Source organism: Carettochelys insculpta, chromosome 8 (assembly GCF_033958435.1).
Source record: "Carettochelys insculpta isolate YL-2023 chromosome 8, ASM3395843v1, whole genome shotgun sequence".
Classification (NCBI taxonomy): domain Eukaryota; kingdom Metazoa; phylum Chordata; order Testudines; family Carettochelyidae; genus Carettochelys; species Carettochelys insculpta.
Genome location: NC_134144.1, coordinates 75,843,185 through 75,861,450, shown reverse-complemented (window position 1 = coordinate 75,861,450; position 18,266 = coordinate 75,843,185). Strand labels below are relative to the sequence as shown.

The window sequence follows — 18,266 nt, the reverse complement described above, 5'->3', positions numbered from 1 at the left end:
TCCACCTGCAGTTTACTGGAGTACTCTTTATCACCATTCAGTTAAACTCTCTTACAGCAGAAGCTACTTCCTTCCTCTTGCCCCATGGATTTTTTTCAAAACTGAAGAAATACCTTATTTTTACCCAGTTGCCACTGTTTCCTGGTGCTGTCATATATTTGTAGGAAATCTGCACATATATCCTTGGTGTTGTCTGGGACTCTCAGATTCTTCATGAGCATCTTGTACCTGAGAACCAAACACTATCTCTTAGCATATGAAGATGTATGATCCTATTCTTTCCACTTCTAGCACGCTTCAAAACATCCTCCTCCAGACTGTATTATTTGCCCGTCTGAGAGCCTTCCTTCTTCCTCCAACTGGGGTTGAACTAAACTCTAGTCTAAAAACTTTCACTTTGATTTGTTGTCCACACAATATGGAGATGACACAACAGGCATCCAAAACTGAGAACAGTGCCAGTGATAACAATCACGGAGAAAAGGATCATTCCCAACCACTAAAAGCCCACCCACATTACATCCATGTTACCCATTACCTGCTAATGAAATCCTGGAACAGACGCCGTATTGGGAAACCTGCTCTTCGAACTTTCACTGTTTCCAGCATTCCAGAGTACCTGAGCTGGTTTAGGACTATATCTGGGTTAAAGAGGTTTGGTGCCTAGAAAAACACCAAAATAAGCAGTAAAAACCAAGAGAAAAAGAGAGATCGCTAAACACAAAGTGATACCATACTTAATTTCCCTTCTGGCATGATCTCTGCTTATCAGAGCATTGCAAGGAGCACACAGATTCACCTCTACAGTTCACTCCCTGGAAAGCTACCCCTGCACGTTGAAGTCCCCACTTGAAAGATGGGGTCAGTTGACAAAAATCGCAGGCAACTTTGACAAAGCTGTCCAGCTCTTGAATAGAAGCAGAGGGAGCCAAGTGCACCCATGTCAACAGCAAATTGCAACAACTGCCATACCTCAGAATCTAGCAGGGAAGAAGAAAATGAGCCGTGCTGAGCCACCAATCCCACTACAAAACAATTTTGCAGAAAATCACTTTCTTCTCAACTAAGAGTTCTGTTGGAGTGGGGAGAACAGCAAGAGAGAAGAAATCCAGCTGTCTCCCCATCAAACGCAACACCAGTGACCAGCAGCCCAGAAGCAAAACTGCAGACATGCTTGCTGCTGTCACAGTTCAGCTGGATTGGTGAGAATCCAAAGGAGAACCAAATGCATGTACGAAAGAATGCAGCCAAAAGGCAGGAAGAAGCTTCCATACTGTGGCAGGAGTTTTCAGCTGGCTCTGCTCCTAAAAAGAAACACTACCCCTAGGAACAGCAACAAAGGGTCCTGTGGCACCTTATAGACTAACAGAAAAGTTTTGAGCATGAGCTTTCGTGAGCACAGACTCACTTCATCACATGCTGGTCATGGAAATCTGCAGGGCCAGGTATAAATAAGCCAGAGCAAGGGTGGGGATAACAAGGTAATCTATATTTTATCAAAACAAAAAAGGCAGTCCAATAGCATTTTAAAGAATAACAAAATAATTTATTAGGTGATAAGCTTTCATGGGACAGACCCACTTCTTCAGACCATAGCCATACCCCTAGGATATTGACTGATGGACATCACAACAATCCTGTCCCTCTGAGTTTTGCATGTAGTCTGGTCAAGTGTACTCCTTGCTGTCACCTTTCTCCATGTCCAGATGAAATTCTTTAAAGAAGCAAATCTGAGACATCTTCACTCCTCTCCTGCTAATCCAACAAAGCTTTATCCGGCTCTCGCTTTTCAACCAACAGCTCTGAAAGGGAACTTTTCCTGCAACAAGGACCTCTGTGGAGAAGATCCATTTCCTCAGGTTTGTCTCCTTTAGTCCCTTCCCCTGATTTCTTTTGTGGTTTTCTAGACCTGAAGAAATGCCTCTGTTCTCTCCCTATCCTTATCTCAAAGGGACAGGGAATCAGGGCTGACAGATTTTGAGTCAACAAAATCAGAGAGGCAGAAACTTCACGGTGATGTTCTAGCTGGTACCATGGAGCATCCAATGTGCTTCAGAGCCGGTCACATGCAGGGCTGCTACTGTACATGTCACAGGGGAATGACAAGTTTATTGGCCCAGCTTGTGAGGCCTTTGATTTTGGGATAAATTAAAAAAACAGAGGTAGGAAATGGGGGACACAAAGAACCCTTAACTTTTGTTTAGCAGATCCACAACTTCAAGCACCTCTACAATTACAGTACCTATAGATCAAAGAAATGGCAGATGGCCCAAATCAATACCTTCTAGCATAACAACACTCCCATCTCATTTCTGCCCCCCTCCCACTTTTAACATGCTGACACCTACAATGTCAGAGATAATGACAATAGGGGGAGGGTGGGGAGACAACAGGGAACCCTGGTCTGGGAGTGGCAGAAACATAAGGGACTTCGAACTGTTGACAGAGGCAGAAACCAGGGATCACACAAATCTCTGGCAAGGGGAAAGAACAAGCAACCCTGAAACAGAATGGAAGAGGTGGCAGGGACATACAGAGAATCTGGCATGGTGGCAAAATGGAGAACCTTGGTATAAGAGACCATGACAATGAGGAAACCTGGACTGGAGGAGATCCCAGAGCTCTGGCATGGGGGCAATTCCAGGGAGTTCCTAAAATGGAAAGGGCTAGCAAAAGGGGATGAGGAGGGAGTCAGCAGGAATGAAGGATGCAAGGAACCCCTGATGTGTGCAATGCACTTAGCCTACAGAAGCTATGAAGCATGCAATTCCCTAATCTATACACGTCCAAATTCTCAGAGAAGATTCCTGTTCCCCAAAACAAACGGGAATCACTCGCCCCCTTCTCCCACTGCAGGCAATGCACAGGCCAAAGTTCTGCTTCTGAGCCATGTTAATACAAAGAATGTTGGGAACAGTTCTTACAAGCCAGGAGTATTTTCTTATCACACAGTGCAAGAGGTGTGCTGTGTTTCTCTGGGATTTACAAAGACTCACAGGCGAGGTCAAAGAGGCCATGGGTAGTACGTACACCAGCCATTCTGGGAGGCTAGCCCCCCCCCCGTCTATTCTGTCTCTTCTGCTTCACTTCTTCCATCTGAGGCCCCAGACCCACTCTACCTCTTCTACGCATGCTGGCAGTGCCCAAAGCAGCCTTAAAGCCCAGCCAGCCCTTCAATACCCAGGGCAGTCCCAAGCCCTGGCCTGCCCAATGACGGCCAGAACAACCCCAAACTGCAGCTAACCTAGAGCAACTCCAAACCCTAGACAGCCTGTCAGTGCCCCAAGCAGTACAGGAGAGCACAAGGCACCAGATGTCCCTCTGGGGCTGAACCCTGAGCCTGGACTGCCTGAGGAGCTCTGGGCCTGGCTGTGAGATCCCAGGGGTGTGACGGAGAGCATTAGCAGAGGTTTGCTCCTCTGCCCACCAACCATGCAAGAGACAGAGTTTTTCTCCCCATATCCTTATCTTGGATTCAAGAAGAAATCCCTCATCCTCCCCATTACTCAACCCCCTCAGGGTGGGACTCACTTTTTCCATGTTTGGTTTGATGCAGCGAATAAAGAATGGATTGGAAGAGCTGAGCGTGGCCATCAGGGAATGGAGAGAGTCCTGAAAAAACAAAACAAACAGTCATTCCAGCAGGGACTGGAATCTACTCCACAGTAGCCAGTGACTCTACCTCCTCTTCCTCCATGCTTGTCTTTAAAGCCACAGTTTAACTAAAAATACCCCCACACCACTCTGAAAAATGTGTACCTGCCATTACTGACACAGCTTGCAAGGCCTTAAACTAACTCAATGGCATTTTTCTATCAGTAGCATGGGAACTTTCAACATTTCAACCAATTGATTTCAAAATTTCAGAAAATAATTTAGTCATCAATGAACAGGAATCTACTGATTTTGGTGAAAGTTGGAAAAGTCCAAGAGGGAAAATCAAGGAACCATGGAATCCCTAGCAGCAGCTTCAGCCAGCTCAGCAAGTGTCTAGAGTGCAAAGAACCAGTTGATGGTGGCCATTAAAATCTGTGCAACAACATCCACATTTTACCATTTAAAATACTGACACCATGAAGGAGAAAGAAAAGTAGAAAGAAGGACTGGGCAAAGAGGGTGCTTACAGAATCCCTGGTGGGAAAGAAACAAACCATTGCTAACTCTGTAATTGTTGTTCTTTCTGATGTGTTGCAAGTGTCCATTCCAATGTAGATGTGTGTACGTCCTGAGGACACTCACTAGAAATTTTCCTCCTAGCAATCTGTTGGGTTGTGTGATGGAGTCGGGGGAGTGCATGTGTGAGTCAGGCTGGATGTCTGAGGCAAGCAGAGCAGCTCCCAGTGGCTAAGGATGACCCTGGGGCTACAACTGGCAGGCAACACCTCTGCCCTGAAAACAGAGGAGGGAGGAGCCGAGCTGGGTTTTGAATCGGGGGCGGCAGTTAGAGGCTAAGGGAAGAGAGAGCTGGAAGGCAGCCAGCCTGAGGAGGGGGAAAGCTACACCCCAGAGGGGCACCCCTCGGGGTCTTCTCCCCAGGACGGGTTAGAAGGACTGTCTCTGGCTGCTGTGCTGTCGCTTCTGTGAGAAACTGGGTTTCTGTTGCCTAATAAACCTCCTGCTGTACCTGCTGAGTGAAAGTCACTCCTGCCAGCGGACGGGGTGCAGTGCAGGGGGACCCCTGAACCCCATCACAGGTTGTCAACAGGACTGTTAGGTGCTGTACAATCATTATACCAATATAAAGGGCATTGCTGATCCTGCACCCTTTTTTCGGCTAACTCCCAAAAAGACGGGAAGGTGGATGGATCTGGGAATGCACACGTACCACACATCTCAAAAGAACTACAGTTTTGGAAGACTAGTGAATATATGTGCAGGTACATGTCTACTCCAATATAGGTGACCCCTAAACATTTGTATAACAGGTGGGCTCAGAGTTCATGGACATAACTGCAAAACTGCTTAGCCAGAGCTGGTATCGTTCCTGGCCCATTGCGTGAAGGCATACTGTGTTGAGAACATATACACCAATGACCAATTTTCCACTCTGCAAATGTCTTTAAAGGGATTTTTACAAGGAAAGTAGTCAAGGAGGTCTACAGTCTTATGGATCAAGCAATCTGGTTAGCCAAGAAGGCTAATGGCATACTGAGTGTATTAGGAGAAGCATTTCCAGCAGATCTAGATAAGTTATTATCTTCTACTTGGCACTGGTGAGACTGCATCTGGAGTACTGTGTCCAGTTCTGGGCCCCCAGCATAGAAAGGATGCAGATGCATTGGAGAAGGTCCAGTACAGTGCAATCAAAATGACTGGGGGCTGGAGCATATGGCCTACGAGGAGAGGCTGAGGGAGTTGGGCTCATTTAGTTTGCAGAATAGAAGAGTGAGGGAGTTTGATAGTAGACTTCAAATTCCTGAAGGAGGGCTTTAAAGAGGATGGTTCTGAGTAATTATGGATGGCAGAACAAGGAGCAATGGTCTCAAGTTACAGTAGGAGAAGTCTAGGTTGGATAATAGGAAAAACTGTTTCACTAGGAAGGCAGTGAAGCTCTGGAATGCGTTACCTACAAAGGAGGTAGAATCTTCATGCCTAGAAGTTTTTAAGTCCTGGCTTAAAGTCCTGGCTGGGATGATTTAGTTAGGGTTGATCCTGCTTTGGGGATGGGGCTGGACTTGATGACCTCCTGAGGCCTCTTCCAGCCCTAGGATTCTATGCTTCTCCCAACAAAGCACAGTCAATCTGCAGAGCTCTTTGCCAGGGGATGTTGTGAAGGCCAAAACAGTAACTAGATTCAGAAAATAATTTGATAAATTTATGGAGGATAGTTCCATCAATAGCTATTAGTCTGGACAGTCAAGAACACAACCCCATGCTCTGAGCCACTGACTACCACATGGTGGGATTAAACGATGGAGCATAGATCACTTGATGCTTGCCCAGTTCTATTACTCTACTTGAGGGCTCTCATACTGGCCACTACAGGAAGACAGGACGCTGCTCTAAATGGACACTGATCCAACCCAATGACTATTCTTACGTCCTTTTGCATCCATGTAAAAACTACTGACTCCATGAGGTCTATCACCACAGCCTAAATACCTAGTTTAACTCTGGCCCCCTCCCCGTTCCCAGAGAATCAGTGCCTGACAAAACAACTGTGCTCTCTGAAGACATTATTGAAAAAAGTAAGTGTGTGTTCTTGTCAGTTCTCATTCTCTCTCCATTCTCAACTTATCCCCCCCACCTCATGTTTCACATTACAGTGCAAACCTTGGGAGTGGGACATGGTCTGAGCCATCTGGAGCACCCCAGCATGTTTACAGGGCTGAAAATTAAACTGAAGGAATCATTCATTCTCTTTTCTTCAGCCCTCACTTATCCTCTTACTCACTCAGTCCCCTCCCAGCCCCTTCTCTTTACTCTGAAGAGTTGCCCACTTCTTGGGGAACTCCTTACCCTGAACTGGGAGCTGACCGTCGGCCTGCGCCTCTGGGTTCCCATCTTTGGAGTTTCCTCACTGTTCCGGCTCGAGACTCTTTCAAAGAGGTCATAGATGAAGTCCAGGCTGGTGATGAGGAGGAAGGGAAGGATCAGACACAGAAAACACAAGACATTGGATTCTAGCATCAGAAAAAATCAGACCTCATGTGCTTATTTACTACCCTCTTTCCTGTGCCAGGCATCCTATTTATATCTCCCCAACACACCACCCCATACAGCAGAGTAGCTGCTGCACAGGACTCAAGAGAGCATCCCCTCCCTCTAGATGCACTGGTCCCCAGATTGCTGCAACACTGACAGCAGCTCACACTCTGACTGCAAAGCCACATTCCCGGTCTCTTACAACCTTGAAGCACAATGTTCCACAGTATTCTACATTCTGACTTAGTCAGCACACATCCTCCCTCTTGCTCTACTCTCCACCCCCCACAAGACAGGAACGATACAAACAGCACTCCAGTCAGATTGCTGCATCCCATCTTTCTCATGGAACCCCAATGGCATCCCAGTCATACTTCATATAATTACAGAATCACAGAATTGCCTTCACAGATCCCACAACTTCAAGATGAAGCACTGAAAACATAGTACTGGAAAGGACTTCGAGAGGTCATCAAGTCCAGTCCCCTGCCTTCACGGGACCATCCCTGACAGATTTATGTTTTAAATCTAACCTACCCCAGGCCCTTAAAAGAGCCCCTCAAGAACTGAGCTCACAACCCTCACTTTACAAGGTAAATCCGCTAACCATTGAACTATTACCTCCCCCCATGGGGCAGTACCTGATAAAAAGAAAGAAAACAAAGGAGAGGGAAAAAAGATCAGTTTTCAGAATGGAAATAGGTAAATCATGGTGTCCCTTAGGGATGTGTGTTGGAATCAGTGCTGTTCAACATATTCATAAATGATCTGGAAAAAGTTTTATGAATGTTTAGCAGATCTGGCATGTAAGTATCTTCTAATGCTGGCTATAAACGTGCCATGTGAACTCCTGCTGTCACTTTCAGGTGACACCAGAAATAAGAAACAGGTGACATTAACTCTCATAAACGTAAAACAAACTTGTTTCTCTAAGCAACTGGCTGAACAAGAAGTAGGATTGAAAGGACTTGTAGGCTGTAAAGTTCTGAATTGTTTTGGTTTTGAGTACAGTTATGTAACCAAAAATATATACATTTGTAAGATGTACATTCACAATACAGATTGCACTACAGTACTCACGTGAGGTGAACTGAAATATACTATTTCTTTTGTTATCTTTTTACAATGCAAATATTTGCAATAAAATAATATAAAATGAGCATTGTAAACCTTGCATTCTGTGTTGTAATTGAAACCAGTATGTTTGCAAATATAGAAAAATATTCAAACACATTTAATAATTTTCAGTTGATATTCTGTTTAACAGTGTGATTAAAACAGCGATTAATCATGATTCACCTTTAAGTAAATTGTGTGAGTTAACTGTGATTAATGAACGGCCCTAAAAGTTACTCAAGATAGTTAAAAGCCCAGTGCCCATCCACAATTCTTTTTGAGTCATAACCCCTACTATTACAACACTGTAAAATTTCAGATTTAAACATACTAAATCATCAAATTTACAATTTTTAAAATCTTATGACCGTCAAATTGACCAAAATGGAACATAAATTTGGTAGGGCCCTATATATAATGTAATTCTTCTTCTCCCTTCTATAATGTGAATGCTGCTAAACACAGTCCCACAAGGTTCTCTTTATCACAGCCTCCATTCTCAGCTCCAGATGATTAAGGCTGCTTACCTGCTATCCTTCAGCATGTTTAAAATGTCATCTCGAAACGTATCTCTGTTCTTTTCCAGAAACCCTCTCACATCATACAAAACCTGCAACACAGAAAATACATGCTGATCAATATATAATAGTGTATAGTAAACAATTCAAGTCAGAGTGACATCCCCCTTCCTCACATATCAAACATGCTGAGCCACTCTGCACGCAAAAACCCTTAGTGTAGATACAGTGTATACTGACAGAAGGCGCCTACTTGCCAGTGTAGAATCAGGGGAAGCATTGGCTTCCATACCTGATAGACTGAATTAAATGGGACAGAGCTCCTCCCCTGCTTTCAATCTTAGGACTTATTCCCAAGAGGGGCAAATTCCTGCAATTAAGATATTTATGTATCTTGACAGACTAAGAATCGGTTATATGAATATTTGCCCATGAGCTACTTATTGGCTTAAATGTAATCTTCCCACATGTATCTGAGGCAAAGTGGATTATGATGTGTGAGTGTTAACCAAGTTCAGTGCTTGTTAATGCTATAGCCCACCTCTGAGCTACAGATGACTTGTATGTGTATTTCTTACCCTGTGCAATTTGGCTTTTCATTCATTGTAAACATTCACCCAATAAAACACATTTATCTCCTCCCCAGACATTAACTATGCCACTAGATGTACATCTGCATTGATACAGCTTTGTTTACACTGTTGGTTTTGTCAGTAGAGTGCAACCTGCCTTACTCCACTCAATCATACACACATATTAAAGGTTGCTGACCCTTAGTCCTTACAACACACACAGCTGCAAATTGCCCCACCACACGCATACAAATACACACAGGGAGGCCAAAACCTTCTTCCTCCTTAACACAAAGCAGCCATTGCTTAGGGCACTGAATCTGTTCCACACACACAGAGGCACGTGCCACCTTGCAGGACAGGTAGCATCCTTCCCCTATGGGAACCAATGCACACAGACAAAGCACCTGTGCATACTAAAGTAGAGCAAAGAGATCTTTCACATATCAGATTGTAGCACACTTTAAATGTACAAACTAATGAGGCGACAGTGTGAGGGCCACAAAAAGGGTCTTCTAGCATCGCAGAACCATTGGAGGAGGTCACTTTTACCCATATTTCTCCAGGTGCCTGCCAAAACGGCTGCAGTTGTAAGAGAAAAAATATAGCCTAAGAATATGGAAAATAGTCCTACTGTCATATCATCATTATAAGTAGCACTTAACTCAAACAGCAAGAGCCAACTAAATCAGAATGCAGGAATGGGAGATCAGTGTAACACAGAGAGGCAGAGAGACAGAGGAAGACGATCACTGAAGAAATAAGTAGCAATGCACTAGGCCAGTGCATCTCAACTGGGGTCCCCTGGAGGGCCTGCAAGCAGGTTTCAGTGGGTCTGCCAAGCAGGACCAGCATTAGACTCACTGGAGCCCAGCCAGAAAGCCGAAGCCTACTGCACAGGGCTGAATCCTCGTATCCTGAGACCTGCCACTCAAGGCAGAAGTCAAAGCCTGAGCAATGTAGCTTTGCAGAGGACCCTGTTGCATGGTACCACAGGCAGTTGCCCTCCTTGGTGCTGCTTACTGCTAGCCCTAACTTGTATATGCAGAACAACAATTCTGCCACAGGTGAGCAGCGGAGATTTTATAGCATGTTGGGGGGAGACAGAAAGAAAAAGGTTGAGAGCCCTTGCATGAGGGCACAATGAAACTCCATATCACCACAGCGACTGGGGGAGAATGTGAAAATATAGACCTCAGTGTTCCAGTGCAACCCATATTTGATTTCATCAAGTTATGACCTATGGACGATGACACCTGAAGCATTCCTAATGCATTTGTTACTATGGACCACATTATCACATGGACCACATTTTCAGTATCCACATTAGGAATCAAATATTCAGAAGAACATAGACTACATAGCTCTCATTTAGGCATCAAGATAAACAGCTGCATTTACAGAAAATCTGGCCACACATGTACTTCTGGAAACAGCACGGTTGTACATATTTTTCAAAATCTGACCTCAAGTGCAAATCCCAGTGCATGGCGCTCAGCTGGTGAAGCGTACAGCCAAGGAAGGCTTATCTGTGTTGCAGCGTGCATGTTTATTGTGCATTGTATTAGCTTCATGAGTCCCTTGCTTTAGTCCCTGCACGTGAGTGTACAGCAACACAGTACAGTCTGCAATCTAGAAGAGAGGAGTTGAGTTCTGTGGATCTTCCAAAGCTGCAGAGCATTCCAGTAGGACCTAGTAAACTACTTCTACACAGTGAAGTTTGATTTGTCTTTTCTTGGGGGGAAAGGGTAAAGGAAATTCAGATAAAATATTAAGTTTGAAGAGTGCAAATTTTGCATGTTTAAACACTCAAAACTAAGGAAATATCTGAATTAAGATTGTTCATTCAGTTTCAGCTCTGCCATCTTGTACTTCTGTCTTTTAATGTGGCAGCGCCAGACTGGAGGACTCCATGAGAGTAATAGAAGGGAAATAGGTCCCTGTTCCCAGGGTAAATTAAGAGGCTAATCCAGAACTAGCAGGAACTTGCCAGAATCAATCAGGGCAATCAAGTTAAAGCACATGGAGCTATTTAGGAATTTTTCAGAGTCAAGTGAGTCAGACTAATCAGAACCCCAGGGCCACCTGAGGCACAGTTGAGACTGGTTAAAAAGGGCTCCTATTCTGTTAGCTCAGTGTACACAAGAAGCTGAGGAGAGAAGTTGCTGTGGAAGATCTAGGAAGAGCAAGCACAAGCAGGTACAGAAAGAAGAACGTGAGTGTGATGGGGTTCAGGAGTCCCCAAGCTCTGCACCCCATCTGCAGGCAGGAGTGATTCTCACTTAGCAGGAGAACAGCAGGTTTATTAGCTGACAGGGCACAGCATCTTACAGAAGAGTCACTACAGCAATCAGAGACAGCCCGTCCAATCCATGCTGGGGAGAGGCGGCCCCGAGGGGCCCCCAGAGCCGGGGCCTTCCCCCTCCTTTCTTTCTCTCTCTCTCCCAGCCCAGACTCACTGCTTCCAACTCCCAGTTCCAATTCAAACCCCACAGGCTCCACCTCCTCCTTTGTCTGCAGTCCAGAGGTGTCACCTGCTCACGTTGGTTACCCTCAGCAGGAGCCCCACACCCTCTGTGAACCACTCACGTACACACACGTATCCCCTACTACCTCACAGTGAGTAAGGAAGATGCTGGGGAGAGCCATGGGTAAGTGGCAGGGGAACTGTAGCTGTCACATAGCTGTTAGTGGAGACATTTGCAGGCAGCAGCTTTCACAGGGTCCTGTAGCTGGAACCTAGAGAAGAGGGCAGGCCTGGGTTCTACTCCTCACGCCCCCCACCCCCACCCCACCCACACACTAGTGCAGGAAAAGAGCTAGTTTTGGTAAAGGGGTTTGTCATGCCAAATATCACTTGGTCACAGAGACTATGGCATTTGATTTCCTCTTTTCCCACCTTCTTCAATGTCAAACCCCAGCACAACGTTTTGTGGCGACACCCAAGATCGCAACTTTGGCACCAGCTTGACCTCGTCCTTACCAAACGCAGCCGTTTAGGTAATGTCAGGATGACACGTAGCTACCACAGCGCAAACTGTGACACTGACCATTTGTTCATGTGTAGTAAGGTGCACATCCAGCCGCGAAGATTCTTTCGCTCCAAAACAGAAGGGACGCTGCGCATTGACACTGGCAAGACTCCTGACCCTTTAAAAGTATGCGAGTTTGTCCAAGTACTTGAAGAGGCCTTGCCCCGCCCGGACGACACTGATATCAGCAAGAGATGGGAACAACTACGGGATACTATCTATAATTCTGCGATATCTACCTTTGGGAAGAAGACAGTCAAGTCTGCTGATTGGTTTGAAGCCCACACTGAAGTGCTGACGCCCCTGATTGAGAAGAGACAGGCACTGGCTGCATACAGGTCCTCTCCCAGTGAGGTGAACCTGCAGGCACTCTGGTCTGCTCAGAGTCAAGTGCAGCAGGTTGCTTGGCAGTGTATCAACAATTACTGGCTCCAACGCTGCTCCAAGATTCAGCAGGCCACAGACACTGGTAACATGCGAGGAATGTACGATGGGATCAAACAGGCCATCGGTCCATCACAAAGAAAGACTGCCCCACTTAAGTCGGCCGCAGGTGAGGTCTTGAAGGACAGAACCAAGCAGATGGAACGCTGGGTGGAACACTACTCACAGTTGTACGCCAGAGAGACCGTAGTTACAGAGAGAGCCCTGAATGCCATCAAGCCTCTGCCCACCATGACTGAACTCGATGCTGAGCCCACCTTGGAAGAACTCAGCAATGCGCTAAAAGCACACTCTTCTGGAAAAGCCGCAGGGAAAGACAGTATTCCCTCAGAAATCCTCAAATGCGCCAATGGTACCCTAGTTTCAGAGCTGCATGGAATACTTTGCAATGCTGGAGAGAAGGCAGCATACCGCAAGATATGAGGGATGCTAACATCATTACTGTCTACAAGAACAAGGGTGACAAAAGCGATTGTAACAACCATCGTGGCATCTCCCTTCTCAGTACCGTGGGGAAGCTATTTGCACGTGTTGTTCTGAAGTGGCTCAGTGTTCTTGCGGAGAGAGTCTACCCTGAGTCTCAGTGTGGGTTCAGAGCTGAACGGTCCACCATAGACATGGTTTTCTCTGTTAGGCAACTACAAGAAAAGTGCAGCAAGCAGAACAAACCTCTGTATATTGCCTTCATCGACCTGACCAAGGCATTTGACTTCGTCAGCAGAAAAGGTCTGTTCACGATTCTGGCTAAGACTGGCTGTCCCCCAACTCTGCTCAGCATTATTAGGGCCTTCCACGAAGGCATGAAGGGGACCGTCGTATACGACAGATCCACATCCAAATCCTTTGAGATTCTCAGCGGAGTGAAGCAGGGGTGTGTGCTGGCTCCAACACTGTTCGGCATCTTCTTTGCAGTTTTGTTCGTATATGCCTTCGGAACTGCTACAGAGGGCATCTCTCTCTGCACGAGAATGGACGGCAACCTCTTCAAACTGTCGAGGCTTAGAGCGAAGTGTCTAAGGAAGTTCCTTTTTGCTGATGCAGCTATTGCTGCTCACACTTAGCAGGAACTGCAGTCACTCATAACTCGCTTTGTGGATGCATGTATGGAATTTGGCCTCACAATCAGCTTAAAGAAGACTCAGGTGATGGGCCAAAACGTGGGTAACGAGCCATCTATCAACATGCTAGACTACGAACTGGAAGTTGTCCATGAGTTCGCGTACCTAGGCTTGACGATCTCGGACAACTTGTCACTTGATAGCGAGGTCAACAAGCGCATTGGAAAAGCCACCACAACGTTCTCCAGGCTGACGAAGAGAGTATGGGCTAACAATAAGCTCACTGTACACGGCAAGGTGCAGGTCCACACAGCCTGTGTTTTGAGCACACTGCTGTACGCCAGTGAAACATGGACTTTGCGCTCAAAACAAGAGCAGCGGCTCAACACATTCCACATGCGCTGCCTTAGGCGAATACTCGGTATCTCATGGCAGGACAAGGTCCCCAACAGCGCAGTGCTTGAGAGGGCGGGCACCGCCTCCACATTCACCCTTCTCAAACAGAGGCGCATGTGCTGGCTGGGCCATGTCTCATGCATGATGGATGGCCGAATACCGAAGGACCTCCTCTTCGGTGAACTGGCGTCTGCAAAGAGGCCGAAAGGGCAACCTAAATTGCGCTACAAGGACACGTGCAAGCGTGACCTCAGCGCTCTCTCTATCAGTGCGAACACCTGGCATTTGCTCGCCTCACACAGGCATGCCTGGAAACAGGGAGTGAAGGAAGCTCTTGCTATGTATGAAACTACCTTGGTGAAGGAAGCAGAAGACAGGAGAGCCCTCAGGAAGATCTGTGCCCGTGATACCAGAGTGACATCTGCCTACTGCTGCTCACAGTGCGGAAAGGACTGCCACTCCCGGATTGGATTGCACAGCAGCCACAGAAGACGCTGCTCGAATCAGTCCAACTGGGGCGCAAACCCATGATCCCTCGGGATCAAAGGATACCTACTACTACTTTCCCACCATGCTAGCCAATGATGAGAGCAGCTGAACAAACAGCAAACTGGTGCCCTGGAGAAAGTGCCTAAACTGAGGGCTGCTGTGAGCTTCTGAGATAAGCAATCTGCCTAAAAGTGCAGGAGCCACCAAGGTTGGAGAGGAGTGTTGTCCACCACATATGTGATCACCAGCTATTACTCAAATGACACCAAGTCATATTCATATAAGCCATGCCATACCTATTAAGTGCCATGAGGAAGGATAAGATCTTGTACCTTGCTGAGAAAGTTACATTGGAGATAGCTATAAAGCCCATGAGGAGAGGAATGGGATTTCCCAGGTGCATGGGAAGGACCTCAGAAGCATGAATAGAGAGGGAGTATCTAGCGGAGCAAGGTATCTGCATAATCAAGACTCATTCTGTGTTTGAACATCAATTAGATTCCATTTGTGTTGAGCAAATTCAGTCTCCTCTGTGGGATTCTTCCTGGCTGCTTTATGAAGTTCAGTCTTGGGCAGCAGTGGGTTTAAGTGGCTCGTGCAATGACATCCCTACTGATCATCTGGGGCAAAAAACATACTCTTCCCAGAGGCAAACATGGCTTCTTCTCCAGGCCCTTTGAACCAACTAGTGGAAATGGCCAACTCCAATCTTTTCTCCCCAGCGCCAACACCTCTTTCTTTCCTTCCAGGGGAGAGGCCCCATTACAGCAGGATGGATGCAAAGTGCACAGATCAAGAGACAAGACATCACACTGCAGCATAGCTCTGCTAAAGCTTCCCATAATCAAGATACATAATCAGTAAGAAAATGAAGTCAGGTGAGGAGGACGTTATAAGCTGCAGCTTATATTAATATTTAGCATGAATACAGATCTATACATGCTTAAAGCATTCCCGAACATTAAATAATTAACTAATCACATCCCCAGTGAAGAAGTGGATCCAGATAAGGGTCTCCATTTTACAGATGCAGAAACTGAGGAACAGAACAAAGCAAATGACATACCCAAAGACATACAGCTAGGCAAAGAGAGCTCAACTCAAAGCATTTGATTAATTGTATTACAGTAACATTTAGGAACTCACTCAACCTCATACTTATTCCTCTGAGCTACACGTCAAAGCTGCCTTTCCCAGAAGTTTGTGTAACTCAGGATTTTTAAGTGAATGTCAGTGTCTTATCCCCTTCTACTTGCTGACTCCTTCCTCTTAGGGAATTTCAAAATACAGAATGCACACCTACCTCTCCAGCATAATGTCTGATTCCAAACTGGCAATCTGTCACCCGTGGCTTCACATAATAATGGTTACTCTGAAATAAAGAAGAAAAAAATTAGTTACCTATGGTCAGCACAAACAAGATCACACAGCATCTCTGTCTTGGCTATGATCCATGGAATCATTTTGGCCACTAACCTGGGACAGATAAGGAACATGACTGCCTGACCCCAGGGGCTGCATGATAAAGAGAAGTTACTAACCTGTAGTAACGATGGTTCTTCGAGATGTGTCCCCGTGGGTGCTCCACAATAGGTGTCGGGCTCACACGGCGCTGCAGATCGGAATTCTTCCAGCAGTTTCTCCTGGATCGCGCATGCGCCGGCGCGCGCTGCTCCCCGCACGCCCCCGGCCACGTGTGCGATCCAGTCCCCGCCAGTTCCTTGATCAACTGCCTCAAATGCTCCTGAAAAACACCAGACAGATATCCGAAGCGGGGAGGATGGGCGGGTGATGGAGCATCCACGGGGACACATCTCGAAGAACCATCGTTACTACAGGTGAGTAACTTCTCTTTCTTCTTCGAGTGGTCCCCATGGGTGCTCCACAATAGGTGACTACCCAGTAGTAACCCAAGTAAGGAGGTGGGTAATCAGTTCATGTGCAGCTTGCCCCCAAAGAGGACTGCTGTCGACAGACGGGTATCCTCTTCAAATACCCGATGTAGGGCATAATGCTTGGCGAAGGTGTCGTAGGATGACCAGGTCGCCGCTCTACACATGTCTTAACGTGATGCCCTTGAAGAAGGCTGTTGACGCCGCCACCGCCCTGGTGGAGTGAGCCCTAGGCAGGGCCAGCAAAGGAGTCTTTCGAAGCTCGTAGCACATTTTTATACAGGACACAATGTGCTTTGAGATTCTCTGTGAAGAGAGACCTTCTCCTTTTGACCTGGGAGCAAGAGAGACTAGAAGCCTGTCCGTTTTCCGGAAGGATTTAGTTCTGTCTATGTAGAAGGCCAACGCCCTCCTCACATCCAGGAGATGCAGGCGTGCCTCCTTGCTGGAGCTGTGAGGCTTCGGGTAAAACGAGGGTAAAACTATTGGTTCGTTAAGATGGAACTCCGAAGAAACTTTTGGAACAAAGGCTGGGTGCAACCTTAAGGTTACCGCCTCCTTTGAGAATACTGTACAGGGCAGCGTTGCCATCACTGCTGCGAGCTCGCTCACCCTGCAGGCTGATGTAATCGCAAGGAGGAAGGTTGTTTTCATCGTAAGGAGATGGAGGGGAACTGTGGCTAATGATTCAAAAGGTGGACCCGATAACATGCTGAGCACCAAGTCCAGACTCCACGATGGTGGAAGCGGTTTCTGAGGGGGGTACAGGTTTACCAGCCCTTTCAAGAACCTTGTGACGATAGGATGGGCGAATACAGTGGGCCCTTCCTCTGTATGCCGAAAGGCTGATATAGCAGCGAGGTGGACCTTTAAGCGAGGATAGAGAAAGCCCGCCTCTTTTGAGGTCCAATAAGTATTCTAGTATTACAGGTATAGGCACGTCAAGGGGAGCTAACTGCTTGGCGGAACACCAGGCTGTAAATCGAGTCTATTTCTGCTTGTAAGTCCTCCTGGTGGAGGTCCTTCAGCTACATTCCAGGACTTGTTGTACTCACTCCATACACATGCTCTCTAAGGAGCTGAGCCATGGATTAACCATGCTTGCAGACGCAGACCCTGAGGGTGCGGGTGCACTATGGACCCCTGAGCCTGCGTAAGTAAGTCCAGCGCCACCGGTAGAGGAAGCAGTGGGCGGTCTGACATGCGCAGAAGCAAGGGAAACCATTGCTGCCGATCCCAAGTTGGGACTATGAGTATCATGCGAGCTCTGTCCCTTCTGGCTTTCTGCAGAACCTTGTGGATAAGCACTCTGGGGGGGGAAACGCATAAAGTAGAGGGCCCCTCCATGAAATCATAGATGCATCCCCCAGGGACCCCCATCCCACTCCTGCCCTGCAGCAGTACTGGGGACACTTCTTGTTGTACTGGGTAGCAAACAGATCGATCTGGGGAAACCCCCATGTACGAAAAATGCGCCGTAGTAGATCGGAGCGGATCTGCCATTCGTGCGTGAGTGCGAAGTGCCTGCTCAGCTGATCTGCTTTCGCGTTGTGAGTGCCCAGCAAGTACAAGGCTTTCTACGTTATGTTGTTGGCAATGCACCAGTTCCACAATTGGACTGCTTCCGCACATAGAGCACGGGATCATGCTCCTCCTTGTCGATTGATGTTAATCATAGTGGAGGTATTGTCGGTATTGATCCCGACTACTTTGCCGTGCAGGTAATCTCGAAAATGTTTGCAGGCGTTGAACACTGCTCTGAGCTCCAGTATGTTTATGTGCAGTGTCTGTTCCGCAAGGGACCGTAGCCCTTGCGTCACCTTGTCGCCGATGTGCGCTCCCCATCCTATGCGGGAGGCGTCGGTAGTAAGAAAAATAGAAATTTGTGGTTGGTGAAAGGGCACCCCCACTAGCAGATTCTTGGGATTTTCCCACCATGCCAGGGATCTGCGCACCTCTGTCGTGGGCGACACCACCCTGTGGACAGTATGGGATGCCAGTTTGTAAACGCTCGCCAGCCAATGCTACAGGCTTCGCATGGGTAACCTGGCATTCTGTACCACAAACGTCACTGCCACCATGTGGCCCAACAGCTGTAGGCACG

The 18,266-nt window shown here is 47.0% G+C and overlaps 1 protein-coding gene across 1 annotated transcript in view; it reads right to left on the bottom strand.

Moving 5' to 3' along the window:
• LOC142017056 (unconventional myosin-X-like) overlaps positions 1-18,266 on the bottom strand; it is a 262,366-nt gene that overhangs the window by 164,639 nt on the left and 79,461 nt on the right. The window contains exons 15-20 of the mRNA XM_075001671.1: positions 15,574-15,642; positions 8,289-8,371; positions 6,460-6,568; positions 3,532-3,612; positions 539-663; positions 114-228 (exon numbers count right to left, since the gene is read on the bottom strand). Coding sequence (XP_074857772.1) covers positions 114-228; positions 539-663; positions 3,532-3,612; positions 6,460-6,568; positions 8,289-8,371; positions 15,574-15,642 — 582 coding nt within the window. The remainder of the gene's footprint in view (positions 1-113; positions 229-538; positions 664-3,531; positions 3,613-6,459; positions 6,569-8,288; positions 8,372-15,573; positions 15,643-18,266) is intronic.